Source organism: Tympanuchus pallidicinctus, unplaced genomic scaffold, assembly GCF_026119805.1.
Source record: "Tympanuchus pallidicinctus isolate F22 unplaced genomic scaffold, pur_lepc_1.0 scaffold10, whole genome shotgun sequence".
In the NCBI taxonomy this organism is placed as follows: Eukaryota; Metazoa; Chordata; class Aves; order Galliformes; family Phasianidae; genus Tympanuchus; species Tympanuchus pallidicinctus.
This window is the reverse complement of record NW_026294619.1, coordinates 2031647-2059616: the sequence shown is the minus strand read 5'-3', so window position 1 is coordinate 2059616 and position 27970 is coordinate 2031647. Positions and strand designations below refer to the sequence as shown.

At 44.2% G+C, this 27970-nt stretch overlaps 2 protein-coding genes across 2 annotated transcripts in view; one reads left to right on the top strand and one right to left on the bottom strand.

The window, feature by feature from the left end:
• Positions 1–170: 170 nt before the first annotated feature.
• LOC128091555 (uncharacterized) lies at positions 171–18405 on the bottom strand. Its single transcript, XM_052704832.1, is given in 21 exon segments — positions 171–2041; positions 2567–2654; positions 2840–2924; positions 3490–3565; positions 3896–3958; positions 4412–4560; positions 5809–5845; positions 6560–6648; positions 6741–6818; positions 6947–7009; positions 8067–8150; positions 8358–8443; positions 9550–9710; positions 10703–10795; positions 11201–11321; positions 12348–12410; positions 14587–14727; positions 15924–15961; positions 17966–18022; positions 18102–18341; positions 18343–18405. Coding segments are annotated over 21 exon segments (1971 nt in total). The 5' UTR covers positions 18391–18405; the 3' UTR covers positions 171–1930.
• Positions 18373–27970, top strand: part of CHD1L (chromodomain helicase DNA binding protein 1 like) — a 23608-nt gene continuing 14010 nt past the window's right edge. Inside the window, exons 1-9 of the mRNA XM_052704816.1 lie at positions 18373–18485; positions 19746–19858; positions 20608–20714; positions 22213–22327; positions 23756–23787; positions 24689–24770; positions 26040–26202; positions 26470–26625; positions 27716–27808. Of these exons, the coding sequence (XP_052560776.1) occupies positions 18389–18485; positions 19746–19858; positions 20608–20714; positions 22213–22327; positions 23756–23787; positions 24689–24770; positions 26040–26202; positions 26470–26625; positions 27716–27808 (958 nt within the window). The 5' untranslated portion in view covers positions 18373–18388. The remainder of the gene's footprint in view (positions 18486–19745; positions 19859–20607; positions 20715–22212; positions 22328–23755; positions 23788–24688; positions 24771–26039; positions 26203–26469; positions 26626–27715; positions 27809–27970) is intronic.

Below are 27970 nucleotides of genomic sequence, written 5' to 3'. Positions count from 1 at the left end.
ACTTTTATATTGCCATCTCTACTACCTTGAGTAATTGCTCCTTCAAATCAGAGGTGTTCCTGAAGAAATCTATTCTTGTCAGACTTACCAGCTCCCCTACTGCCATACAGTGCATTTTGGCAGTGTTTTAGGTATTCTGAGTATTTAAGAAGTTACTAATAGAGAGGAAATATTTTTTTCTTTTAATAATCTGATCTCCATAAGGTTGAACTGTGGTAGAATCTAATGAAGTAACAATTATGGCAGTATCGTGAAGGACTTGAAGATGAAAGACAATATCAACCATCATTAATTAACTGCGGATGCTAGTAGCAGCTGATCTTGCTGCTTTTACTCAAGTATTTACGAAGAGGGTAATACAGCATTCTTCCATTCAGATGCTACTGACTGGAACCTTTAAGCATTAGTAAAGTGCTACCCCTGTTTTAAGAGTGGAGACATGTAATGAAAAACAAAACCAACTGTACTGAGTTTGGGAAAAACTGCAACTACTTTCTGTTCCTTCTTTCCTTCCAAGCTAAGTAAGAATTCAATATTTTGTTCCCATCTCTAAGACAGCTTCTCCCACAGCCAAATCACAAGCCCAATTTTTCTTCAATAGTTGGTGAGGTGGGAAACAAGACATATCTAAGCATTAACCATAAGCCAACTAAAGCTAAGCATTTAGGTTCATTTTGGAATGCTCTTAAGTCTTCTCCAATCATTGATGTGGCCACAGTGGTGCAAGCAAGACACAAGATGAGGACTTTCACTGAAACAGTAGTGCGGCTTTAGGGCCTGATCCTGTACAAGTAGAGCCTTCTCCAGCTGTTCTTGCTGTGATGTCATACTTTTTGTAACACAACCTCACCTTTTTCTACCTTGATTACTTCCAGAAGTACATCTGTGACAAAAGGAGGTTGGCTCTGTGCTGCACTGTGGCTTCATGCAACTCATTTCCTGCACCCAGGGTCTACTCGTATGGCAGCTCAGTAACACTTCTGCTTTTAGTGCCACACAAATTGCACTTGCTCAAAATAGCTGGCTCTTGAAGAGCTATTTTATGGCATTACCAGGTAGCATCTTCCACTGGGACTCCTATATGGTAGAAGGCTTATTGCTTAGGTAACTAGTGGGAAAGAAGAGGCTCTCAAAGCTCAGGGAATGCAGACGTTTGTCAACAGTGCAACAGAGGGCCAAAACCCCCAAACAAAGGCTTCAGGTCACAGAAGTGATGAATGGTCATGCTCTGAGATTTCCTCCCCTTGCATGTAAGGTTGTAGGTGCGTAAGACTGCTCATGCAGTGAATGCACTCATTCTCTGCACAAGTCAGACTGACTTTATACTGTTTGCAGCACAAGGGAGAAAAACAGTAACATTTCCATATCTACGTGCCTTCATTTTGCCAGGAGGGACTATCTTAACTAAGGGGCTTAACACACTCTTCTGTTAGTGCAGGTGTGTTAGGATCTTCCTTATTCCACAGGAGTTAGGCATGCTATTTTAAGGGAAACTGTCCCACTCTCTCTCAAAACAGTACCTTTCTTTAATTCAGCAGCAGGAGGAGTTTTGTGAGAGGTTTAAGGTTTAGAGACTGGCCTTCCACACACAGCCGTGTAGCTGCAGCTGTCTCCCATCTTTACATGGGACCCTGACGTGGAAAAAGGTTGCAGAAGATACTTGCAGGTTCCCCTGTTGGCAGAAACACAGTGAGGAACAAGCTAGTACAGTTGGTCTCCTCACTATGAGCTGGACCATCCAAGAATGTACAGAGCAGAAGTGATGTCTGCTCAGCAGCAATGCCTGCTTTGAACAGTGTTCCTCCTCATTTCTCCCATGGGTCTGCTGCTAAACCTCATTCAGTTAAACATTGAAAACAAGTCCACTCCAGTATTTGGCCAGGTCAGACAAGGGGAAAAAGAAGACTCGTTCCCCATCTTAATCATTCCATCATGCAAGGATGTCATAATGAATGGTTGGTTTTTTGGTCTGGCGACGAAACTGCTCTAGCTTCAGGCCAATCCTCAGAAGAACAGCTTCATCCCACCACTTTGCCATGACCTGCAAGAGGGAGAAAGAAAAAAAAACCAAGAAAGTAGCGTCATCACATACAGTGATTAAAGCCCAGGAAAACATGGCCAAAATTATGTCCCAGCAGCACCAAGACGACACACACTTCTCCCCTTTATTCTAGCAAGTATGGCACCGCTCTATTTGGGAAAAAGGGAGCTCAGTGACTTTATTAAAACATGGTACTTCCAATTACATCAGACCTATTTTCAGAGGGAAAAGAGCAAGAAAGAAATTACTGAACTCAGACATAAGGAAAAGAAAGAGCAGTGATAAATAACGGGTACTGATTCCAGAGGACAAGGAGAAACCTATCTCCAGATGTCTGAAGAGTCCATCTGGCATTCAGAAGTGAGTTACTCTTTGAGGCAAATCTCCTCACCCAGAAGTTAAAAATTCCTTAATAGTATCTGGCAACTCCTCAAGTGTGCTGGCACCAAGAACTTGGTTATAGGGGGTTCTGGGCAGAGCCAGCTGGGGATTTTGTGACCCAGCATCACAATAGCCACTGCTTACCTGGAAGCCAATTGGAAGCCCAGCAGTAGAATAACCAATAGGAACGACGAGGCCTGGAATCCCAGTGAAGTTACCAAGCTGCATGAACCTGGGGAAAAAGCTCTCATCAGCACTCCTGCCCTGGGCAGAAGCAAAGTCAGCCTATTCTGGGGGAGAAGCAGCTAGAATCAATCTTCCCCTGCTCTACAGTCTGAACTCCTCGAGTTTGTACACCTAGTCTACAGCTGCTGCCAAATTTTTTGTTTGCAAGGTACAAGCAGCAAATCTTCTTACCTCATAGACCTCATTGTGAATGAAATATTGCTGCTGCCAGTCAGAAGGTCAGATTCGTGGATTCTCGGGGCAGTGGAAGCAACAGCTGTTGAGGAATCACAGAATGGTTGAGGTTGGAGGGGAACTCTAGAAGCCATCTTGTCCAACCCTCCAGCTCAAGGAGGGTCAGCATTGAGGATGGAGGTTCTACAGCTTTACTGGTCAACCTAATCTGGTGCTTAAAGAGCAAAGAAAGAGTCAGTCTGCAGGCAGTCACCAAGAAACAGTTCAGTTCCTTAATGCCATTTTTCATCTAAATTACTAATGCAAACTCCTTCCCTCCCCCAGAACACAAGTCGCTGGGATTTATGAATTGAGCAGTCAGTTTTCTATTTCTATGTATGTAGGTAGACGTCGAGTCTCTCCTGTGCAATTGCTGACTCTGCACCTTCTGTTCCAAAAACCAAAAGGGAGTTTTGTGACTGCCTTATATACAGGCAGCAAGCACAGAAATACACAGCAGTCATTCTAACCAGGCCCCATTTTCTTTCAGAGCTGCAAGGCACGACGAAGTCCTTGCACAAAAGTTACACTCTTTAAACTGGAGAGGAAAAGCTAATGGAGTGACTGTTCTCAATGGGAAGCAGCTCTTCGGCCAGGACTGCCAGTACCTGGTGTAAGTATGCAGTTCACAGTGGTGAAGATCTCTTGCAAAAACCTCATGCTGCGAGTTCTCTGTCGATTTGCCTGCAAGCAGAGAGATTACTGTCTGACGATGCTCATCTCCAAAGGCAACTGCCTCTGCCCATGTGAGCCCATGTCTTTGCAAAAGAAAAAACAACAACAAAAACAACCACTATTGCTGCGTTTTGGAATCAACACGCAGTAGGTCAGCCCAGGTGTCACATCCTCTGCGGTACCCCACCGTTTTGCCCACCTTCACTGCAAAATCATTTCCTTTTTTCCCCACAGCTGAGTGCTGTCTTCCCACGTGTGCGGGGAGCTTAAGAGAAATGTCGATCCCTCTTCTGCAATTTCATTGCCTCCCCTTCAGCCTTCACCACAGTATGTTCTCACCGTAATATAATCCAGAGCGGTGAACTGGGAACCCAAAGCCAGGCTAGCCCGAGTCTCCAAATTCTGAAAGAGAAAATAGTCACAGCTCTCCTTGCACCAGGCTTGTTGATCATATATTCTAGCTTTAGGTAAGCATGAAGGAATCAGCAGATTTCTGATTGTCCTTCTCCCCACCTTTCCCACCTTCATCAGCCTGCCATCAAGCCTAAGTGTCTCCCTAGGAGCTGTAGTTCAGACCTCTGCATGCTTTAGTAGCCTTCCATGCTGACTGGAAGAATCTCAGCTTGCACATAACAATTTGAAGGGGCTCAGGTCTGCTCGGTCAACAACAGCAAGAAACTGAGTGCGATAGCCCAGGAGTTCTCTTCCAGGACTACTCTCTGATATCAGAAGTCATCCAGCAGGTGGTTTTTCACTGAGAAAGCAGGAGAGCCCCAGCTTTCTCAACAGTGCCAGACACTCGTTCTGCATCAGCCATGACAACTACCGCCACTGATCCAACCTGCTATCACTTACCATTTCCTGGAAATGTTTGTTGAAGTCGGGCTGCAGGAAGTCCCTCATCTCACTGAGAATGCAGATCGTGTGGGCTATTTTCACTTCCTCCATCTCTGGAAGAGATACTTCAACCACGCTGGCTCCCAAATTCTGCAGGTACTCGGTAGCTGAGTGCGGAACAGGTAACACACAGACAGCATCTGTGAGTTTCCTCCCCAAACTTCACTGAAGGGCTGAGAAAATGCTTCCCCTTGTAAAGTCAGAGACCCCACTTGCCATTACAAGGCAAGATCTTTAGTGCTTAATGTGGCATGCAGACTGCTGCCACCTCTTCTCATAGGTAAAAATCTTAGGCCCAATTAGATCTCAGTGCTCCAACAGGGCAGAGGTAGAGGCTTGTGAACAGATTCTTAAATTACCAACTACATTTTGGGCAAGTTCACCTTCTCCCTTTAGCCTTCATTTAACCCAGACAGTAAAGGTGGTTCTGATTATGGTTTGCTGAGAACTTGATATGATTGGCATTCGATCAGCATGAAGCAGTTATTTAGCATCAGGAAAAACCCATTCAAAGCCCCTCCTGAAGTATAATGATAGAGGAAGCCTGTGCATACTCAGAGATCAGGTCAACAATACAGGTTCACCAAATCCTGATGTACTTTAACAAGGTCAGACACCAGGACTTTGCTAAAAAGTGAATCCTCTGCATATTAAAAAGAACTCTCTTCTTTCTTTGACTCCAGCATCTTCAAAAATACCCACGTTTGTGGTACATCTCTCCTAAGAAAACTCTATGCATGTGGAAGCGTGAGTTTTAAGAGCTGGAAATAAAGAGGCTGAAGAGAACTCAGGCAAACAAAGCCTGAGTACTGTGAGCTATCTCAGCTCCCATGCACAAGAGGCCATCTATTATGCAAGGCACTGTAGTCTCTCCCCCAACTCACCACGTTCAATTTTGCTCAGTCTAAAATCCCACAAAGCCACCCCAAAGGCAGCATTTTGCTGATTTCAAGGAAGTATCAGAGGACTAAATACATCAAAAAATCCTAGCTGTCTTCCCCACTGAATGTAACCTTGTGAAACAACTCCCTCCCTTAGAAGTCTTTTACTCTTAAAGCTTGCAGAGTAACTATTACTGTGCACAGATCTGTCTTTATACAGACAGAGGCTTAGCACACTGAACTGTATTCTTCCATTGTAACCTGACAAGCCTGCAACTGCTGAGCTTTTTAACCCTCAGCAGTCAGGAGGGCTTCCCTAGTACAAAGCTACTGCTGTCTGTCCAGTCAGACTTCTTTAAGCATCTGCCTTTAAGGACAGCAGGCCAGATCTCATTAATGCATCCGCGAGAGGAAACACCAAGTGACACTATGACTTTAGGCAAATTAAGAGAGGTGGAAACTTTTGCTCTTTACCTTTCTCACAGACGGACAGGATTTCTGCATCACATGCCTAGAGAACAAGAGGAAAGAACTGAGCAGATTTGGGTAACAACTCTCCTCTTCTTGGTGAGCATGCTCACAGAACTTCAGTCCTTGGGTCTTCCTTACTCCTGTCTCTAATAGCAGGGAAACAACCCCCCTGAACTGCCTTAGGCCATCTGTTCCAAGAAAACAACTTGCAGGGCATCCCCCTATGGAAAAGGAACAGCCTCCTCTTCCAGAGGAGAGGACACTTCTCTGCACTGGGGCAAAGCCAAAAACAAACTTATTTTCTCAAAGAGAAGAAATCCTGGGCGTGTTTGTGGAGCTGTATTACAACTGCCAAGCAGTATTAGCTTGTGTGACCAGTTTCTACATGGGGATGATAAAATACTATTCAGTATCTACCCCACTGTCACCAAATAGATATGGTAATTTTCCTCACTTGTTTCTAAAATAATTCCCTTTTGGAACCAATTCAGAAGCATCACTTACAATAAAAACAGTGCTATGAGAAAGCATACTGCCATGAAATGTAGTCGTTACCTTTCCTCCTACCTACAACAGGCTTCTACTCAAAAGGTTGCCTTAGGAAAATGTCATCCCAGTGGGTGCTTTCACCCTGTATTTCCCTCCAGTTATGGGACTAAATATAAGGATGATGAAAGGCAATAGAAGGCTGAATGCAATGAATTCCTACAAAACTTCATTCTGCAAAGCAGGAAGAAAGAGATAGAATAGTCACCTTAAAAAATGTCCAATCCACTCCCAATTTTAAGCCTTTCAGGTCAGGAGCACACATATCTGACAGGGTTGCTTTGGGTTGCTTTAGTCCTGCAAGGAACAGGCAAGAGTTCCTCTGTTGATCTAAGATGCCTATAGGAAGGCAGAGCACTTGGCTTCAGGGAGGGAGTGGGCTCACCTACCATATGGATAGAGTGGATCTGGCTCAGCAAGAATACTGTAAACAATGGCTGCATCTGCCACTGAGGTACAGATAGGACCTGTAAAAGAGACAGTGGTTATGAAAACACGGCAAGGAGTAAATAGCATCCTTCTTTTGTAGGCCCAGATTGCCTCCCTGGTGGCAACAAATTGGAAGGTCCCTGAAAAGGAGCACAAATTCTCTTACCTACACTGACTGTGGAATAAGAGAGCGGGAGGCTGCCATGACTGCTGATCCGCCCAAATGTACCTCGAGAAAAAGAAATGGGCAGTTAGTTACACACGAGCACTCACTGGTAGGACTCTGGTCCACCCAGATGAGACAGCAAGTAATGCACCCAATCCAGCCACTTTTAGGCCCGCTGGTTCAGAGCTCCAATCTTTCAATGCCCTCTTTTGCAGAGGCAGAATTATCAACAGGAAGAAATACCACGCTCCGCAAGATCTCAACCTCTTCACCAGTGAGACTTCATGCCTAGCACCAACTGTATTCTGCAAATGTTCTTATCAATTTTCTGACCAGTCACACTTTAGTCATCATTGTTACCTTCCTCAGATGAATTATAACGGAGCTGGCCATGTGTGAAAGATAGTAAAACAGGGTAATGGTTGAGTATCTGGTCCCACAGAGCAAATGAGATCTTTCAGAATGCTAAAACGTTCCAAAAAACCAACTTCTCTTCTGAGTGATGGTGACTTCACCTGCTTTGCCACCTACCACACTGTAGACAACGTCCTGTGCATTTCTTATGTCCTTGATCCATTCCCCTTAACGACGTTAATTCTCACTGTAAAAACTGCATTGCTACTTCTTGTACCTCTGAGATAAGGGGGAATGGCTACATGCTGGTTTGATACAAGCCTGTCACCACGTCTAATTTACCAGGCACAAATCTGAGCAGCAACCTCTCCATATAACTGGGATAATGGGAATCCATCATAGATGGAGCTGCTTTGCACTAGTTCACTACAGACAACCAACTACATTGTGAACATCTTCAGGAGAGGAAGACAGAAGAAGGATGAGAGGATAGAAAGAAAAGCAGCGTGCAAGTTTTGCTTAGCATTTGATAAACGTACAGAATAAACTAACAGAAGTCAGTTTTTCTCAGTGTCTGTTCCATGGTCAGTACTGAGCCTACTGTCACTTTGCCAGTCAAACCCACGTGACTCTCAGAATGCTCTGCTCCAGAGTTTCTCTGGTTGAATTCTAAATAGCAAGAATTAATGGATTGGGCCTGTCTTGTTTGTGGCACCCTGATACAGTACAGAAGACATACACACCCACCAAGATTAAAGGGCACTACCTTTCAGCCCCACCACACCACAGAACGAAGCAGGAATCCTCACAGAGCCGCCTCCATCTGTGCCAATGGCCACTGGGCAGAGACCTACAAAAACAAAACAAGCATTGCCCTATGATCAGAGACAAATGTTATGCCTCTTTCATTCTACCACCACCTGTAGCCATGATAGCAGATAGAGCTCTCTGTTTATCTAGAACTTTCCTCTAGCTTCTAATACCTTCATGAAATCTAAACACCTGATGCTCAAGACTTGCCTCCCACCACCCTCTGGCTCAGTTTAGAAACACCTACCTGCTGCTACAGCTGCTGCTGACCCACTGGAGCTCCCACCTGTGAAATGGTTGGGCTTGTAGGGATTCCTAGGGATCTTGTGGTACCTGGGGCAGACAAACAGTGGTGAAAGTTTTCCTAGGAAGCACTGAGTGTACTATGGGACAGAAAAAGATCCAGAAACATAGCTCAGGGATTCAGATCTCTTAGCAGAGAAACACCAGTAAAGAAACCCAGGTAATGGTATGCCCCTAGAAAATGAGACAAAAATAATTCTGGCTCAGAGTGCACACAATATCATTAGCAGCCTATCCAAAAGGAAGAGATTCAAAGCAACAGAAAAGATGCTGTTCCACCTCTTCTGGTTGTGACTACGCTGTTCCATTACTCCATACCACAGTGCATCATGCAGTGCCAAAAGATGGAGCAGTCATTGACCACCAGTTCTTACAAAACCACAAGCAAGTTGGTGTTCCCAGCTCTGCCCTTTATTCTAAACTCTTCAGTCTGACCACAGACCCGAGGCACCAAAGAGACCTGCCCAGTGGCCGGGTATCCAGCTGGGGGAGCAGACCACACACAGGGAGAAAATGCTCATGCATTTTGTTGTAGCTGTGGGAGAGCCCCACTTGCATCCAGCTGCACACTGATAAAGTGTGGATCTGCAGACAGCTTATGAAGGCTGTGAGAACCACTGCTCTGACAGAGCAGTTCTCAGCCTGCTATAGCTGGAAAATTCACAGAGGTAAAGCAAATTACAGTGAGCTTGTTTTAGTTAGGACATTAAAACACTAAGTTTCTGCTGAGCTGATTGTACCTTTTCTCATAGTTCTTGGCCATTGGCCACTTTTGTGACTATGCATGAGGTCTCTATTGTTTTCTGTCATTGTTTCTGTCTATGGTTCATCCTGTAAATATCTATGATTCATACCTTCAAGTCATGTAAGGCCTTGCAAAGCCAACTCTTTACCCAGAACAACTTGGCTCCTCTCCTGCCTTTGGTTTCAGGAGTCTTCAGGCTTCCACAGCTACTCTAAGCCTCAAATCTTCAGTGCTAGGTTTTCAGATCCACATGGTTCTCCATGCATGAAGTGTTTCAGTCAGTTTTACTCTTACGTGCTTGCCCTATTTTTGTACCCTTCCCTATCAGCTCTGGACAGACTCGTAGGTCTTTCTAGAGCCTAGGGCAGAGAGAGAAGGAGGGGATTTTTACCTATTAGGGTTGCATCCAGTTGTTCCAGTCCCTAGTTCATGCATGTTTGAGACCCCAATAATCACAGCTCCAGCCTCTCGCAGCTTCTTGGCCACAGTGGCATCTTCTGTTTCAGGCTCTGTCCCAAGGTACACTGTTCCTACTCGGTGATAGTAGGGTACCTTAACAAGAAAACACCTCATTATTCATTATAAAACCCCAGAAAGGTGGGCAGACACTCGTGTGTACTTCACATGCACATTTCAGCTCCACAGTCAATTTCAGATATCAGGACCCATTGAGTTAATTCAGGACCAGGAAGCCTTGCTCTTCATCTTGTCCTGCGTTGCTTCCTGTTGTAAGAGATCCTTAACTCTTCACTGTTGGGTCATCCTCATGTGCAAAGGAGTCCCTTTAATACTACAATATGGAGGAGTAGAGACAAACAGATGGACAGAAAAATCCATCTCTCTACAGCAATGTAATTGCTACGCTCACAGGACACAAAACAGTCAGCCCTGCCCCACAGCATACAGGAGCTCTATTTTCCACTTTTTGTGGAAGGAGCTGCGGCGTTTCAAAACTGCAGCGCTTTGAAGCAAGGCACTGAGATTAGATGGATGCCAAAATACCAGATGGACTCAACTTCAGGGCGTGCTAAGTACTCTCCCCGACAATTAAGCTATAGATCTCTCCAGAGTCCACAACAGTTTAATGGCACTGCCAGGAATATTTAATGGTTGCCAGCTCATAGCCCACCGTGGGTGGAGACTTTCAGTGTAACTTTCATATTTCTGCTGTAAGTATGTCCTTCATGGCAACGAGAGATGGAGGCTATGCTAGAATCAGTGCCAGAGAAGCCCAGGCAGTTACACCCACTGCTACAGATGCTTTTATACACACTCATTTCATCAGAAGAGGGACTGCTTCCCACCACCGCCACCCTCCACTCTGCACGGAATACAGAGATTCGTACAAGATAAGGAAAACATCTGTCATACTCAAGACCTGTCTTCACTTGGTAAAACTCGTTAATCCTGTTCACTACGCTCATCTACCTCTTATATTTCAAATACAGGTTTCTGCTGAGGAGATGGCTTTAAAAACTTGTTGCAATAAGCTCTCGTGCTTGATCTCTTACAGCATGAGCTGACAGCTAGACAAGGAAACTCACCACTTTGAACTCCTCTTTCAGGCACACTGGGATGCCATCCAGGTAAGATAGGGGACATTTATTCCTGTAACGAGCAGTGGAGGCCTCGGCCATCTACACAGAGGAAGAAAATGTATATGACAGAGTTGAACTGCAAGTCATTACAAGTTTAACAACAGATACCACAAATAGCTTTGCCAGGTTGCTGACAAGCCAAACTATGTAAGTTTTCTTCTTCCACTGTATGCTGGTGGGAAAATATTGCTTAGGAGAATCCATGCTGACAGATGCCACATAAGCACAAAAATTCTGGTTTAAAAATAGAAAAATAGCTGTCCAGTAGGAACAAATTGCCTTAATGCAGCCTCTTTTTGCAGGAAAGGAAGCAAATCTTTCTGTAGTCCTTTACACAAGAAAGAAGCAAAAATGTACATATTTTTCTGTGTAACAGATCAGAAGAACCTCCACCCTTCCTACTGCTCTTGTGGTGGCAGAGGCTCCTTTCCTAACAGACATTACCAGCATGATTTGCTCCTGGTTCCATTGCACTATTGCTCTGAGTGGGGGTGTGGATTTGTCGCAGTCCTCCAGCACAGCAATGATGTTCTTTGCTACTTGAGATGGCGTCAGCTTCCCACTCCTACAGGACAAAAGTTGGGACCTCATTATAAGACCCCCCCACAACCGTATCCATGCAAAGGGTTTGTCTATCATGTAGCAAGAAGGCAGTTGCACAGTTGTAATCACTAAATATATGACAATATGTGTGTGGTGATGATTTCCATATGATTGCATCAGGACAGGAGACATCCTTCTATAAAGGAGTACTTGCCTACACAGCACTCTCCCAACCCTCAGAATAGGGACAAGAGATAGGAGACTTATTCAGATATTCCTGAAACACTAGGAAAAACAGGGCAGGAAGGCTGACAGCCTTTACAGATTGCCCTCAAGCTTTAGAAAACCTAAGGATATGAAACTGCCAGTACCGTGAGCTAAGACAAGAGGCCAGATCTGCCTCTGGCTGACACAAACGCCTAGTTAGAATGGATCTATAACACCACACTGCAGTGCCACCCATTTGCTCCAAGGTCACAGCTCACTGAAAGGGGTGACCCCTGCGGAATGCTGCAGGAACACAGCAGGATTTATTTGTGTGCTCCAGATATGGCACACATTCCAAAGGCAGCCACCCAGCAGCCAACAGGTTACAGAACCTTGGAGTCAGTGATGTGCTTCCAGCTCCTTCTCAGCTGGGCACACTGACTGGGTAAAAGCAGGCACTCTGTTCTCAAGAACACAAGCAGCTGGGGATTTAAGGGGCTCTTCAGAGGTCTACAGTATGTGCAACTTGCTTCATCCATATGAACCCTTCTCACCTCCTCACTCATTTGGGCAATCAAGGTATGTAGAAATCTCTCCCAAATATAAACAGCCAAGACAAACAGTATTTAAATAACCTTGCAGGCTTTTTAAGAGTTATGCAGGCAGTTATGTTGGCTTTCCTTTGTTATTCTATCTGAGGGAAAGGACTGCAAAGGATGAAACCAACCAGTGGTACCTCACAGACAATCCTAACAAGGAGATGCCTGAGCTTGTGGAACAATAGCAGCCCACAGCTGGGGAACAAGAAAAATAAGTTGTCCCAGGCTATAATTTCACTCACCGGTAGCAGTCCAGGTAGTCTTTGATCCCTTTGAAGCTAAATCCATGGCTGGAAGAATCAGGCCTGCGAAGAAAGGATCGAAAGGGCAACTTTGAAATGTCAAGGTCACCTCTGTTCAGACCTTTTGTTCAATGCAGGCTAGGAATTGCTCACTCCCAGGTCATTGTTGGGACTGCAAGCCTGAGCATTTTAGCTCACGCTTCTCGCACACATTCAAGACACAAGGTACATTAAGGGTACCACAGCAATAAGCAGTCAGACTTGACACGTTTTAGTTGTTTCACTTTTCCACTGCAATAAAGCAGTCCTTAGATTCTTCAAAATTTATTCCAGGTTTATATTTGCTATTCACCTCTGGAGCATTACAGAATAGCTAGAATATACCCATAAGCCTGCTTCCAAGAGATCTATCCCAGGTTTGATTCAGAGACAGTGAAGTACTAAGGCCTGAGCAGTAGGCCTTCAACCAAAGTTGACCTCTAGATGAATCTTACAACCCAGAGTTGTAAGATTATCATTAGTATTCAACCATTTGCAAAACATGCATCTTGAACAAAATGCCTCATTAGCAAGAGACATAGCTTAGATAAAGCATTATGAGAATGTATTAACCTTTCCTTGTTTAGAAGCATAGTGTCAAGGCCTTCTAGTACACAAACTTCCTTGGTTTCTCTTTAAGTCCTGGCCAGCCTTGAGGTGGAATCCAAAAAGGGAGAATGAAACCAGATGTTTCCGCCTAACTGTCATGTAAATGTCTTTATTCAACAATATAAAAGCTGGACCCTTTTGCAGCGAGGTTGGAGTCCTCATCAAGTGGACAGTTGCTGGGAAAGGCTCTCCAAATCCTTGCCACAAACAGGGCTCCCCAGCAACTGTGGATCTGGATGATGGTGAAGTATTAAGGCAATTGATGACGTATCTTTCTTAATCACTACAGTTCTTCATCACTGTAGTCAATCTTCTGTAGTAATGGTTAGGTGCATTACCACGTTCTGTTTTATTCTTGTATCATTTCATCTTTAACATAAGTAAAGATAAACACGCTTCTTTAAGTTGGTATCTCTGACTTTGGTGCTGACTCTGTTCATTAGCAACATAGCCAGCAGCACGTCCAGTGTCTGGTGTGGGATGGAGAAGAGGTGCTATGCAGCACACGTGGCAATTCACATCAAACTGCTTAAAAACAAAGAAATCAGTAGCTCTGACTTTTGATAAATAGATCCATTCCTCATCACAGTCAGACAAACACAGAATGATTAAAACAACTGGCTACAATCACTATTCCTGTCATGTCCCCATATCATCACCCAACTCAGAGGCCACATCCTGGAGCAGGACAGTGCATGGCTCTCACCATGCGCTACGCAGGGAAGAGGTTAGATTCAAGTATCCTGCCCTGTAGTACTCATTGTTAGAGCTGAGGACATAAGAACCAGAAGGCTGCACTCACCTTGACCACTGCCTGCAGGAACCATATCCTTCCACCTACAGTGTGAAGGGGCTGAATGATTTCCCTTGCCCTAACTTAAGAACTCAAGCGGGAAGCAGACTTTGTCTTGCTAAAAACTCAGACATGTGCAAAGAACCTACTCCCTGAGACACTGGTAAAGCACACAGAAATCTTCAGTAACTGTTAGACAGACACACAGCTAAGAACAAAACCAGATGGGGAAAGTATTCATAGCAGTCCAGCTGCCTTCAACTCAGCATCAGATTCTGGATAGAAATGGGATGTCCTGGTAACATTTCACCCCTAATGTGATGGGGCTTAATCAAGCACAGGCTGCAATTAAGAAGCTAAACAATCCATTCTCCAAGCAACCTAAGTAACAAAACCTGATTTCTTGTGAACTGTTTGCTTTGCACCTTAGCTTCTTCTCTCCTCTTAGCAATCTGTTTTCTCTTTGAAATACGTTGCAGGTAAGAAACAGCACACCTGTAAATTCACTTAAGGGATGTATGCATCGAGTAACCAGCCACTAAGTGTATCTACTCCAATAGTGCAACCAGAGCAAAGCAATCTGCCTGAAGCTAGCTAGCTAATTCACACTGCATGTTAACTACTAGTAATTTATAAATTATGAAAGGAGAGATCTGACAGCACTGCTTGTTTTGTCAAATTCTGTGGTCATGGAAAGAGATTTTAATCCAGATGACTCAGAATGACTGTTTCCTCCTAATACCACGGAGTGCGTGTGTGTGTGTTCTTTCACTCCACTCTTAACCAACCCACACTTACCTTGTATCTATCAGCTGCTTGATGATATCCAAAGTGCTTTTAGTCTCAGACTTGTCTTCTGTAACCTCTGCAGCGACTTCTGGGATAAACGTGGGATCTTCATGAATGTCAAGAGAACGCATGAGGGTGAAGTTGTTCAGCCTGCAAGAGAGAGAGAGAGAATGCTGGAAGATGCAAGCTCCTTCATGACTAATTTTTCCATACTGTTCCAAATGAATTTTACCCAAGAACATTTTGTTGCAGCAGTCTGCTCCCACAGCAGGGAGTTGCAACAGTTACAAAATAATCTTTCACACCTTTCTAAAGCCTTGCCGAAGGCAGCACCAAATCTATCCTGCTTGCTTAACAGAGCCTCCCACCTTTCGACATAAAGCCAGCCAGCCTCCATACATCCAAGCTGGGAAAGAACTGCTGAAAGTTTTCCCATTCACTCTAATCAGATATATCACCCACAGACCAAAAAAGACAGGAAAGGAGAGGAGAAGAGAAGAAAGTAGCATGAGCCATACATTCAAGCACTAAGCCTGCTAAAGCAGGCAACTCTTCAGACTTAATCCATGACCTGCCTCAACACAGTTTATTTGCAACCAAATGTAATGGGAATTGGATCAGCACAGGTTCAGGGCTTGGAGTAACACAATGAAGTAAGGAAATCCAGCTCCTATCATAGATGTTAAGAAATGACCTTCTGCATAACAGCTGTGACAACTGTCTGGGTTTCCTTTACTTAAAAAGCCCATACCCAAAGCAAAAACTCTGGGGAACCAAGCACGTTTACTATCCTGGAATCTGCACAGGTGATCACCCAACTGCAGGCAATGTATGCATGTCAAGAGTGACCCTGAAGTTCCTGGCACCTCAGCAGCTTGTAGCACAATACACACTTGAAAGTTCAGTTTCTAAAGAAAAACACAAGTGTGACAGAGGGTTATTCATAATGATAATGATAATGATGAATCTCTTTTAAAAGAGCACATTAAAACCTCTGAGCTTCATGCCTGGTCTCATTTTCCCAATACTACAATTTCACCACTGCTGGTGGTGAACACTGCAGATTTTCACATCCACAAGCTTTGAAAGACTGCTCTTTAGCAAGAGCATCGAAGAGCGAAGAGACAACCTGGTGAATTTAGCTTCTATGAGCCTGCTTGAGTGTGGAAAATGCTTAATTTCCTCTGGTAAAGGGTCAAGAAAACCAGAGCAGTTAAAAAATCTAGTAAGCAAACTGTGAATTAATCTTACTTTTCACTCATTATGAGACTTCCCTATTAAAAGTTACCTGAAATGACCTTTTTAAAGAGGGAACAACCTTGGAGGAGATAACACTCCCCTCTTACCTTAGTAAAAGTGGCAGTAACAAGATCTGTCCAAAAGCCTAGAAGAAGGTAAGCAGAAACATTGATTCGCAATAGCTTTGACCAGGGCATCTTTCTCATGAGACAAGGAATGCTAAATACATTCACAATTGCTGCAGTCTCCAAGCACCCTGCGGAGCATGCACTTGTATTTCAGGCCACAAAATTGATCTGAAATGCTTTTCCCACCTCATGCACATTTATAGAATCATAAAGACTGTATTCTCCTGGCTATCCGACAGGAACATTCATTTTTTCTTCCCTGACAGCTCCAGAAAGCCTGCACTTGCAGGCTGCAGCACTGTTAAGAGGCATACATAGCTCCTACCAGTGCTCAGAGCATCATGCAAACATTGGATAAGATAGAAGCTTATTATAATTTCATTTATCTCTCTGTTAACATCTTTCCTAAAGTAAACTGAGTCAACTTGGAAAAGCATGAGACATGTAGGTAGCAGGCAGCTGAAAGCAGTCTCTGTACACCACGGTTCCCAGTGTAGCAATATCAGCAGTCTCAGGGAGATTAGTCTTGTTCTAGCTTGCTATAATAGCCCAAGAATCAGCTTCCAAAACACGTGAAAGGAGTGCAGCCCCAGCTCCCAGCACAACTCTGAAGCAAGGCTCCCACTCCTCCAATACATGAAGTGATATGTTGCTTCACACATTGTGTAAGAATTGGTTTCTATTTGAAAAGGCATTGCTCCTAACCTATGTACAGTGCAACAATAAAATCCAGAGTGAGATTGAGAATCATAGAATCATAAAGCTGGAAAGACCAATTAGATTATCGAGTACAATCATCAGTTCATGCCTGTGACTGCTCTAGAACATGTTCCTCAGTGTCACATCTACCCTTATCTCCAAGGACAGTGAGACCACCTCCCTGGGCAGCCCGTGCCAACGCCTCACCACTCTTGCTGATAAGACATTTCCCAATATCCAACCTGAACCTTCCCTAGTGGAACCTGAGGCCACTCTCTCTCGTCCTATTGCTGTTACCTGGGAGAAGAGTCCCTTCACTGCAATCTCCCTTCAGGTAGTTGTACTGAGCGATAAGGTCTCCCCTGAGCATCCTCTTCTCCAGTCTGAACAATCCCATCTCCTTTAACCACTCCCCAAAAGATTTGCACTCCAGGCCCTTCACCAGCTCTGTTGCCTTTCTCCAAACACACTCTGAGGCCCTGATGGCTTTCTTGTAGCAAGGGTCCCAAAACTGATCGCAGTACTTGAAATGCTGCCTCACCAGGGTTGAACCTGGGGGGGACAATCACCTCTCTGCTCCTGCTGGATGCACAGTTTCTGATACCAGCCAGGATGCCATGGGCCTTCTTGACCACCTAGGCATACTGCTGGCTCACATTCTGCCAAGCATCAACCGACACCCCCAGGTCCTTTACCTCTAAGTAGCTTTCCAGCCACTCTCTCCCAAGCCTTGGGGTTGTGAAGCGCAGGAGCCCAGGCCACCACAGAATGGCATAGGTTGGAGGGGACCTTAAAGATCATTTAGTTATGTCTCCATGCAGGGGGAATGACAGGAAAGGAAATAAGCCCAGGGTCACACACACCAGACACATCCAAAGCAAAAAACTAAAAGCCGTTCCGGTCATTACACCCAGGCACAAAACCCCTTACGAGGTAAGCTCGCATGGCTCCCAGATCCAGGGCAGGTTGCACAATAAGATAAGAGCGTGTACAACCCCGAAACGAGAGGCAGAGCAGAGCAGACCCAAAGCCAGCCACTACAGAGACCGACACCAGCAGCCCCCACAAAGGGAAGGAGACACTCCCACACGCGCGCCTGCAGCTGCACCTGCTCCACGGCCCTCCTCGCCAGCAACCCTCCGAGCACAGACAAACCCCAGCGCAGTCCGAGCCCCGCTGAGGACAGCTGTCCGCAGCCTCTCTGTGAGATCCCCAATCAGAGGGGCTGAGCGATCCCAATTCCCCCGTGCCCGCGGGGTTCCGCACCCGTCCCGTCCCGTCCCCGCGGCGGACATCTTGTGCCCGTGCCCGCGCCCGCTCACCGTGTTCGCCGTGTGTACGAAGAGGCGCAGCCAGAAGCCGCACAGCCTCGGGGCCCACTGCGGAGAGGAGGCGAGAGGTGAGCGCCGGGCCCGCTCCCCGCAGCCCACCGCCCCGTCCACCCCACCCCGCGCTCACGGGGTCCCGCAGCGGGCGAGAGGCTGCGGCTCGGCCCGGCTCCCGACGGTGCAGCGTTGCGGCCGCGCTGCCCGTGTGCCGCCGCACGCAGCACAGGTACAGGGCGGCGGCGGGCAGCAGCGCGCCGAGCAGCAACAGCAACGCCAGCTCCATCGCGTCGTTTCCAGCCGAAGCCGGAGCCGGCAATCCGCTATGGCGGCGGGGCGGTGCTCGGCTTCTGCCCGCCCGCTGCCGGCCCCCCGCGGGGCGGGATCGCAGGGTTTCCCGCGCGGCGAGCGCTGCCCGCCATGTCCCGCTTCTTGCAGGCGCTGCGCCGCGCCGGCAGGGCTCGGGCGGGAGGGCTGGGCGTGCAGGAGGAGGACGTGTCCCGCTGGGGGCTGACAGGTCAGTGCGCCCGGCGCTGGGGATACGCACCGATCCCGCGTGATACCCTGCAGCCGGTACGAGTGGCCCCGGGCCTGTTCAACCACGGCTATCGCTGCCACACCTAATGTTACGTCCTAGGCTCGTTGCTTCTTACAATCCTTCCTACCTCTTTCAGTCACTTTACCTTTTCCGTTAGATCTTCAGAGCAGTATCTTGGTTTACTGAGCTGTTGTGGATGCCCCATCCCTGGAGGCATTCAAGGCCAGGCTGGATGTGGCTCTGGGCAGCCTGGTCTGGTGGTTGGTGACCCTGCACACAGCAGGGGGTTAAAACTAAATAATCTTTGTGGACCTTTTAAATCCAGGCCATTCTATGATGCTATGATTCTGTTAAAGCTAAAATGTTTCTGTGCAGCCTGGTGGACTAAACGACTTTTAAAGGTCTCTTCCACTACTTAAGTTCAGATGCAAGAAAAGATCTTGAAAACTGACTTATGTTTGCTTTGGTACATCATATCCATTAATAAGGGTTGCTCTGTCTTGGTGACATGGATCTGCAATTGAGATCTGTTCTACCTTAGGCTGGAAAGCACCTTATTGGAAAGTGGTCATTATGTTCCTGTGGACTGCTATAGAAGAAGATTTCTAAAATAATAGCCTAAAGAGTGTCCCTGGAAGTCATGCTTATGTGTTTAAAATGTGTCTGAAGCTGGAATCATAGAATCATAGAATGGCCTGGGTTGAAAAGGACTACAATGCTCATCTAGTTTCAACCCCCCCTGCTATGTGCAGGGTTGCCAACCAGCAGACCAGGCTGCCCAGAGCCACATCCAGCCTGGCCTTGAATGCCTCCAGGGATGGGGCATCCACAGCCTCCTTGGGCAACCTGTTCCAGTGTGACACCACCCTGTGTGAAAAACTTCCTCCTAATATCTAACCTGAATCTCCTCTGAATTCAGGCTGTCTGTCAGGAGCACAGAATGGCAGCCTGATTATTGCACTGGATTCTATATACAGGCTTTTGTAATGACTTGGGGACATTTTCATGCATCCAAGTTCCTGAATATGGTTTGATGTAATCTGTTTGCTGTAACAGCAGTGTTTCTGCTCTCTAGCAGGGTAATGCAGCTCCTGCTCAAAGCCTGGCTGCTTTTGCTGTAATGCAGCTGGTTGGAAGGTCAGACCTGTGCAAGACTTGTTTTTGGTGGCTTCCAGCTGTAACAGTGCATACAGTGTGTTGGATGGCTATGTGACATTAACAGAGTGCTTTTATTCACAGGCATTAAGCTTCGTCCATATCAATTAGATGGTGTAAACTGGCTGGTGCAATGCTACCAAGTCCAGCATGGCTGTATCCTGGGTGACGAGATGGGTCTTGGGAAGACTTGTCAGGTGTGTCATCTTCTGAAAAATGACTTTTGCCTAACTTTTTTAGCTCAGGCTTCCTGCAGAATGAAAAAAGCACCCTAAGCATATAAGCAGCCACATGCTGAAGTCCTTACTCATAAGAGAGAGCTCTTTTTTTTGTTCCTTAATCATGTAATACTCCTGCTAGGTCCTGAGCAATGCTCCAAAAAAGTTTGAGGAGGGTTGTAAAACCCATTTTACAGAGACATATGAATGCATAATTCATAGTAGTTTACAAATAATGTTAACTAGTTAACACAGTGAGTATGGAGCCAGTGATATCATTTCAATGCACCTACAGTAGGATGATTTTTGAGTCTGTCAACATGTGGATTAAAGTTGAGTACACATAGATATTTTTCAGGGTTTTTTTAAATTTTATTTTTTAAATGGGATTCAGTTTTGTTGGAGTAAATGATGACTGTGGTTTGGTTTCAGTCGAGTCTTAAATAACAAACTGGCACCTTTAGAAAGTGATGTATGGTAGATCTTTGTGACTGTTGGGAAAACGTCTTTGGAAAATGGCTATAGATGGTGAGGTAATGTTTTAGGATGTAAGCTTTTATTTCACTGATGATGGATCTCCTTTGGTATTCTCTTAGCTCTGATTTGTGTTGGAGAACTTGTGGGAAATCAGCTCCAAACCTCAAGGGGACCTCCCCCATGCTCAGTTTATGCAAGTTCAGGAATTTCCTTGTTATTAAAAAAAAATACTTTTTTTCATTGCCTTCTAGACTATTTCTCTTCTTCTTTACTTGACAAAAAAATTAACAAACAAAGAGAGATTCCTGATACTTTGTCCTCTGTCTGTTCTGACTAACTGGAAGGAGGAACTGGAGAGGTAAGTTTAAACAACTGTCCGACTCGTTATAGTCTTGAATGATGAGTTACGAAGACCCTCTTCAAATATGCTCAGTCTAGCAATTTTCTTCCTTTCAAAAGGAAGAAAACAAAAGAGGGAAGCTACCTGTATGGGAGCTGCTGAGCCATGACCTGAAGCTCTGATTGATCACCTGAGGCGAGCCATGAGGCAGCCACAGGAGCACAGGTGAAGGCAATTCTCCTGTGCTGCTGGAAGGGGTGGAGCCTGGCTTCACCCCTCCTAGACCTATTTAAGAGCTGGCTACCAGTGGGGAAGGATCTCATCTGGAGATCCTCTGTTCTGGTGGGTTTTTTTTGTAGGTAAGCCTAGCATATGGGTAAGCCTTCCATTTATTCTCTCCTGTTATCTTAGTCTACTTTGCCTAACTCTCTTGTTCTTTTTGCGATTATAACATCTTAATATCCATTGATCGTACAGTACCAAGCAACAAATTGATGTATGTGCTGCTTGCAGTTAATGCACAGCCTGTGCAGTGCTGTCATATCCACGTGTTCATCCAACTTACAGCGTTGTATGACTGTCAGTAGATATACCTGCACTAGCTTTGTGCTTGTTTTTTTCTAACCCCCATGCTCAGCCTTTGTTAGGCAAATTCTGCTGAAGACAGCCAGGATTCTGTATGATGAAAGGTAAGACTGAAGCTGAATAGTGTGTTTCTTGGCATGCTCACATATGCATCTGAAATACCTTATATCCATGCATGCAACCTATATTCAGTGGCGTACAGCATCTGGGCTGATGGCATGTTTGCTATGCCCAGAATCTGTATGTTTTTAGGCTTGAGCCCAAACACTGCTTTTAAGAGGAGTGCCTGAAAGTTGTAGATTAGAACAGCTGTATTTCTGTGTGGTTAAGCAGTGCTGTGTCAGAAACAAAAATTACTGAGGTTAGATTTTGAAGTGATCTGGCCTGATTTGGATAAACAAGCAGCTGGAATAGCTGGGAAAAAATGCATCTTTGTATGACTTAATATGGTAAGCTTCAGTAGTGAACAGCTATGTTGGAACAATAGGCAGGCATTGGTAGTGGGATTAAGTAAGGAAGAACTTTATGGTTCCAACTCTTCTTCCATGGAACTGGTTTTTATCTGCTTTCACTATGAGAGCTAGATTTTTGGAGCCCTGTCTTGGAACTACTTGCTGCAGACATTGTTCATCTATACTGTAGCTATCTCTGGACCAATTTTTTGCTCCCAGCTAGAGAATCATTTGCTTTTCATGAGCTTTTTCAGTTTTGAGTAGCAGATGGACTGTTTGATTGGTTTTCCATCATCTGTGTTGAACTTGGAAATCTAGGAGAAGCCAATTTATGTGCGTTTGTCCAAACCAGAACCAGCAGCCCAGGTGCCAGGCTGGATTGCAAGTTAACCAGGAAGGAGATAGATTCAAGAGCTGAGATCCAGCTCCCAGGAGAACAAGGTGCTATCTTTCTTTTGCTGTCTTTCTCTTGATGACAGGTTTGCCCCAGGTCTCTCCTTTGTGACATACATTGGCAACAAGGAGGAGCGATCCGAACTGCAGCAGAACCTGAAAGAGCAATCTCACTTCCACGTGCTCTTAACAACATATGAGGTACATGTTGTCTTTGTCACTTGAAAAGAAGTCTCAGGTTTTTTCCTTGCCTTTTCCATACCTTTGTACACTATGCTTCAGCTTCTGCCTGCTGTACTCTGATTTTCCTCAGTGATTTCCTACTCTGCAGCCCACATCACCTGCTCATCTAAGTTGCTGCAGTTTCTGTGCTCTGAAGATAATCTGATATAACCCTAGCTTTACCACATGCTGTATCACACCTTGAATAAACAAATCAAAACCAGAAGCATCTTTAACTGACACTACATGGCATTTTCATTTGCCCTTCTATGTTGCCTTACGAATCTTCTGTATTTAATGGAAAATGTACATGTGTGATGTTTATTAAGATTCTATTAATTGGTCACTGCAGGAACGCTTTGGAAAAGCTTGTTTATGTCTGTACCTCTTTTGCATGTCCTCCTCTGCCAAAAATGGACTGTAAAAGGTTTATATTAAAACTGATGGAATTTGTGGCTGAATCCAATCAGTGCTTTACAGAGAACCAGTAGGATTGCTTCCTTGATCACTGCTTTGGGTTCTGAAGGCCAGTTGCTTAGTTATGTCCAGTGGAAAAAAAGCTTTCATCCTTCTCTTATGACTCATTTCCACTTAGGTGTTACTTTGTATCAGTGCTTTGATTTTTATTTTAACAGCCTCTTAACAAACAAACCGATTTGAAATTAAATGAGAAAGCTTCTTGCAGCTTCTTTTGTTTCCTCTGCTTGATCTCCTCTTCCTTTTGCCCCTTTGCTTTCCCTCTCAAGTATTTTACCATTTCCTTCCTCTAGGAGCCATGACCTGTGCTGATCACTGTGAACCTGCATATTTTTCTACAATGCACAAGCAGGAGTGCAGTGATAAGCCTTGTCCTGAATGTGATAAGTGGAGGTGCTCATGCTAAAGCAATGCTGACAAAACAATCAGGCACGTGGAGATACTGACTTAGCTAGTATTTTTTCCATCTCTGTTGTTCAGATGATAAAATTCTGTGCTTCTTAAGGCTTATCAATTGATCCAGTTTCTCTTCCTCCTCAAATCTGAGGTTGGACAAGTAATGTGAGCGCTTTAGGATATTAGCAGGTCAGATTAATCCACTGAAGTGTGTGTTTGCTTAGAGTCAGAAAGACTGTAGTGCTGGAGGTGAATGGTGTTTCTTAGAGAGTGTGAATGATATGAACAAATGTTACAGGCTTGTCTGAAAATTTCCACAAATTCTCTGAGGTTTTATTACTGATGCTTTGCCAGAGGAGCATTAAAATGAAGAGTTGCTAAAGCTTGTGGTTACATTATCTGTTATGTTACTTTCCTTGGTAACTGACTTCACTCCAGTCCTGCACTATTTCACCACAGTTTGCAATTAGATGGAAAGATGCTCTCTTTTGAACTATGTGTTGAGTTGTAAGTAACGATTTTCTTTGGTTGCAGATTTGTCTGAAAGATGCAGCGTTTCTCAAATTGTGAGTACAGGTTGTTATTACTATTATTAATTTAATTCTGCAAGTCTGTCAGAAATTTCTGAAATGTATGTTTATCTGTGTGCAAGATTCTCCACTTTTTTACAAGAGCCAAAGGCATTTTTTGATTGGACTCCTTTACCAACTTGCAGTGTAGAGTCCTTAATGTCACTTAAGATATATGTGAACAGAGCAGTGGGGAAAACATAGATACATGTGATTCCAGCCCTTGTATTCTACTGAGAAGAAAGGTGTGTGGGTAAGAAAAGCTGGAGGGTCATGCTCTCTCCTCCCTGCCTATTCATCAGCCAGAACTGTGTGGAAGTCACTCTGTAATGTGGGAGTTGAAATCCTCACAGTTAGCAGAAATGAGTATTGAGTGCTGAAAAGAGTTTGTATTAAATCTGGTGGATCTAGTAGGGAGCAAGTGATTCTGCAGCCTATACAATGTGGTGGTGCGTGGACTGAGCTGAAATTCCGTTCTTGGATGATTTGCAAAAGGTCACCTATGTAATCACTAGCTTGTCATCGTTGCTGGGTTTTTGCTTGGGTGTAAGGGCCTAATTTCATGTTTTTTTCCACATAACAGATCTCCTTGAATGTTTGACTAACTTTTACTTGCAAAATTTTTCCCACAGAAGTGGAGGTGGAGAGAGAAACAGCAAATTCAAATGAACTTAGTTTTGATTTCAGGCTGTACTTAAGAAGCTGTATTGGCTCTTGAAAACCTGTACTTGTGAATTCCTCCCACTGTTCCACCACATTTGTGATGCTTGCCTGTGGTTCATGGAGTGGGAGCCTCTTGAGTTCAGCCAAACAAATCCATCACTTATTTCAGTCTTTTTGCATTGGCAGTAGTGATTTCTCTGCAAGTAATTGGAGATGCTGTGTTGTTTGTTCACAGTTTTGACTGGGCTGCCTTGGTTGTAGATGAAGCTCACAGACTGAAAAATCAGAACTCTCTGCTTTACGAAACACTTACTGAGGTAAAATATACCAGCTATCTTTCTCTGTATGAGGACTTTTCACTATAGGAGACAGATGTTCTGTTTATTTCTCTGTATTGTATTCTAATTAACCCTGAGCCACAACCAGGTCCATCATTTCCATCAGAATTGTTGAACAGATCCACATAGTGGCAGAGTGATAAGGGCCTATGGTTCTGGCCTTGGAGCTGGGCAGTATTTGGAACTTGTCTCTCATTTTTGGCTCTTGTTTGTACTTGAGTCACTGGAGCAATTCGAGAGACTGAAAAATGTAAAGAAACTGAACATAGCACTGAAGCACAGCTGTACTACTGAAGTGTTAGGAATCTGACCAATGTAAGACTGCTTAAAGTGACAAAGAGGGTATCTCCAGATTTGGGAGGGTGAAGGAACCCTTGCCTCGTTTATGGGACCCTGGGTCATGAACTGTTGATTTCCATTGTCTCACTAATAAAGCCACCCTTGTTTATTGAAATTATTAGAATTGCTCCAGCTTCCCTTGGGCTGTCCTGGATAAGAAAGTGTCCTTACTTTCTTGTGAATGAAATGAATGCACTTCTTCTCACGGCAGTGAAACATGGACATTACATCAGGACTGGCATCAGCAATGATGAGCTGCAATGCCTCTAAATGTACATTTAAAAAAAAAAAAAAAAAAATTCCTGAAAAGCTCAGCTCCTGAATCATTTAGAAGATTCAGTTGAAGTTGAAAAGAAATAGCAGTGATTCACCTTAGCTCTCCTGATGTATTTTCTTGAGAAAAGACTTGTTTTTATTGTTTTTTTTTTTTTTGTTTGTTTGTTTGTTTTTTCAACAGTATTCCCAACTCCCTTTGCAGGGATTGCTCTATGCAGCATGGAGCAGATAATGTCACTGATTGTCAGAGTAGATCAGAAAGTAGAAATGGAGTGTGCTCACTAGTAATTTCATTTTGCTGTCTTATTTCAGCAGCATTTTCTAGTTGTCTGTCATAACAGTGAGTATGCAGTATTGGATCTGGGAATTCTAATTTTGTTTTTTGCATTTTGTTCTTATTTTGCTTATGCTGTCTTCTTTGCACTGGTGCCAGCCTAAGTTTGATAGGGCTGTTTGACAATCACACCATACCATATTTAATATGGTTTTGGCTGGCATTTGCAGTATTCTGCAGGCATTTCTATGCCACCTGCCTTTACCTAAGCATAAGAGGGAAATGGGTGGAGCTGTACATTAACTTTTCATTCCAAATGCTCTCTCCTTGTCATTTTGTTTTGATGTTGATTCTTTCAGCTCCCAGTAGGTTTCAGCCTGCTACTCACAGGCACTCCAATCCAGAACAGCCTCCAAGAACTGTACTCCTTACTCAGCTTTATTGAACCTGATATTTTTCCTAGAAGACAAGTGAAAGAGTTTGTTGAGTATTACCAAGCAGTTGAAAAGGAGAGTGAGCCAGGTAAGTAACAACTGATGCTATACTTGAATCATGACCAGCTGTTATCTTGACTGGGTGGCAGGCACATTGTAAAAGGAACAGTTACTGATCTTAGTGTGGCTGCTAAGTACTTTAGGTGTGCAACTCTTATGCTTACTCTGTAAAACTGGGCTAGGATAATTTCATTAAGATTCCTTTATACATTTATTTTTGAAAGTGTAGTTGTGAAGATACTGTATAAATCCCTTATGCTTCATTGGTAATCTGTTATACCTTGCTTCTGAATAGCCAAAGAATTGCACAATCTTCTGCAACCATTTTTGCTTCGGAGAGTCAAGTCCGAGGTGACTGCAGACCTTCCGAAGAAGGTGGAAGTGGTTTTGTACCATGGAATGTCAGCTCTGCAGAGGAAGTACTACAAAGCTATTTTGACAAAAGATCTAGGTAACTGAGGCATTTAAATTCTATTGGTTGATTTTTTTGGGCTACTTGATTTATGATTTTACCCTGTGATAGAGGAAGAGATGTATGAATCTAGAACTGGTCTCTCTCAGAGCTGAGGAGGGACAGCTGCGAGAATCTGCTTTGGATCAGCTAGTAATTAAAAATCTCATGAACAAGTAAGCCTGCTCCTGTCCTTTCTTTTTGTGTTCAAACAAAAAAGGTTATACAGGAAATTCTATGTCTCTACAAATTTTCCAGCAGTAGTAGAAATCTCACATAGCAAATTGAAACCTGCTGGATGTAGATTGGAGTGCCTTAGCAAACCACAGGACCATACGGACAATGGAGCCACAGATCCTTGTCCTAACAGCTCACTCCTTGGAACTTCATGTATGAATTAACTGTAACAGAGCATCCAGAGAGAGATGAAAGAGAACATATTTTGTTCTCTGAAATCCTCCTTTTTCATTTCTATATACCAGATGTGGTTTGTCAGTGGTTTTTTGTTGTAGGGAAACTGTAACTGGGGGGTCAATGACTCTGTTCCAGAGCTAATGCCTGCTGCATGGAGGAGCCACCATGCTTTGCATCATCACCATCAAAGCTGAATCTTCTTCTAGAGTTTGCAATGTCCACGTCTCTATGTTTTCCCCCCAGAAATATGCATCTCTTCTTAACTTCCTGGTTACTCAGGGAGATCTTTACTGTGTTGTATTACTTTTTTGGTTTTGTTCTTGGAAAGTTCAAATGAACTGTAACAAATTAGTTTTGACGATTACTAGATCTATAATGCACTCTTAAGAAAATGTCATCGGCTCTTTCCAAGGAGTTGAGAAAATTCTGGAGGTTTTGACAAGGCAAAGTAGTAAAGGCTCTCTCTCTCTCTCAAAAAAAGAAAAAAGAAAAGTGAGGGAATTTTTATTTCACTCATGTATCAGTCTTGGGATGGAAAGTCAAATACAAAAATGATGTGCGAAGAGTTACTTCAATGCTGCAGCAGTGCAAAGCAGTGCTTAGGTGTTCTCAGTCACACCACTGGTGAAGCGTGGGCTTCCCTGCTCAGTTCTTTTTTCTGTGCACTTTGTTCCAGATGCATTTGAAGGTGGAACAGGAAGGAAGGTTACACTTCAGAATGTCTTAATACAGCTTCGGAAGTGTGTTGCCCACCCGTACCTTTTCAATGGTAAGAAAACATTCTTCTCTCTTTTGAAATAGATTTTTTTTTTTCTGTATGGTTTTTTTTTTAATTTAAATATTTGCTTAGAAGGGGCAAGTAATAAACAGTATTGCACCAGCTGTGGATTTGACCAGTTCCTACACAGAACAATTCATCAGTGATGATGAA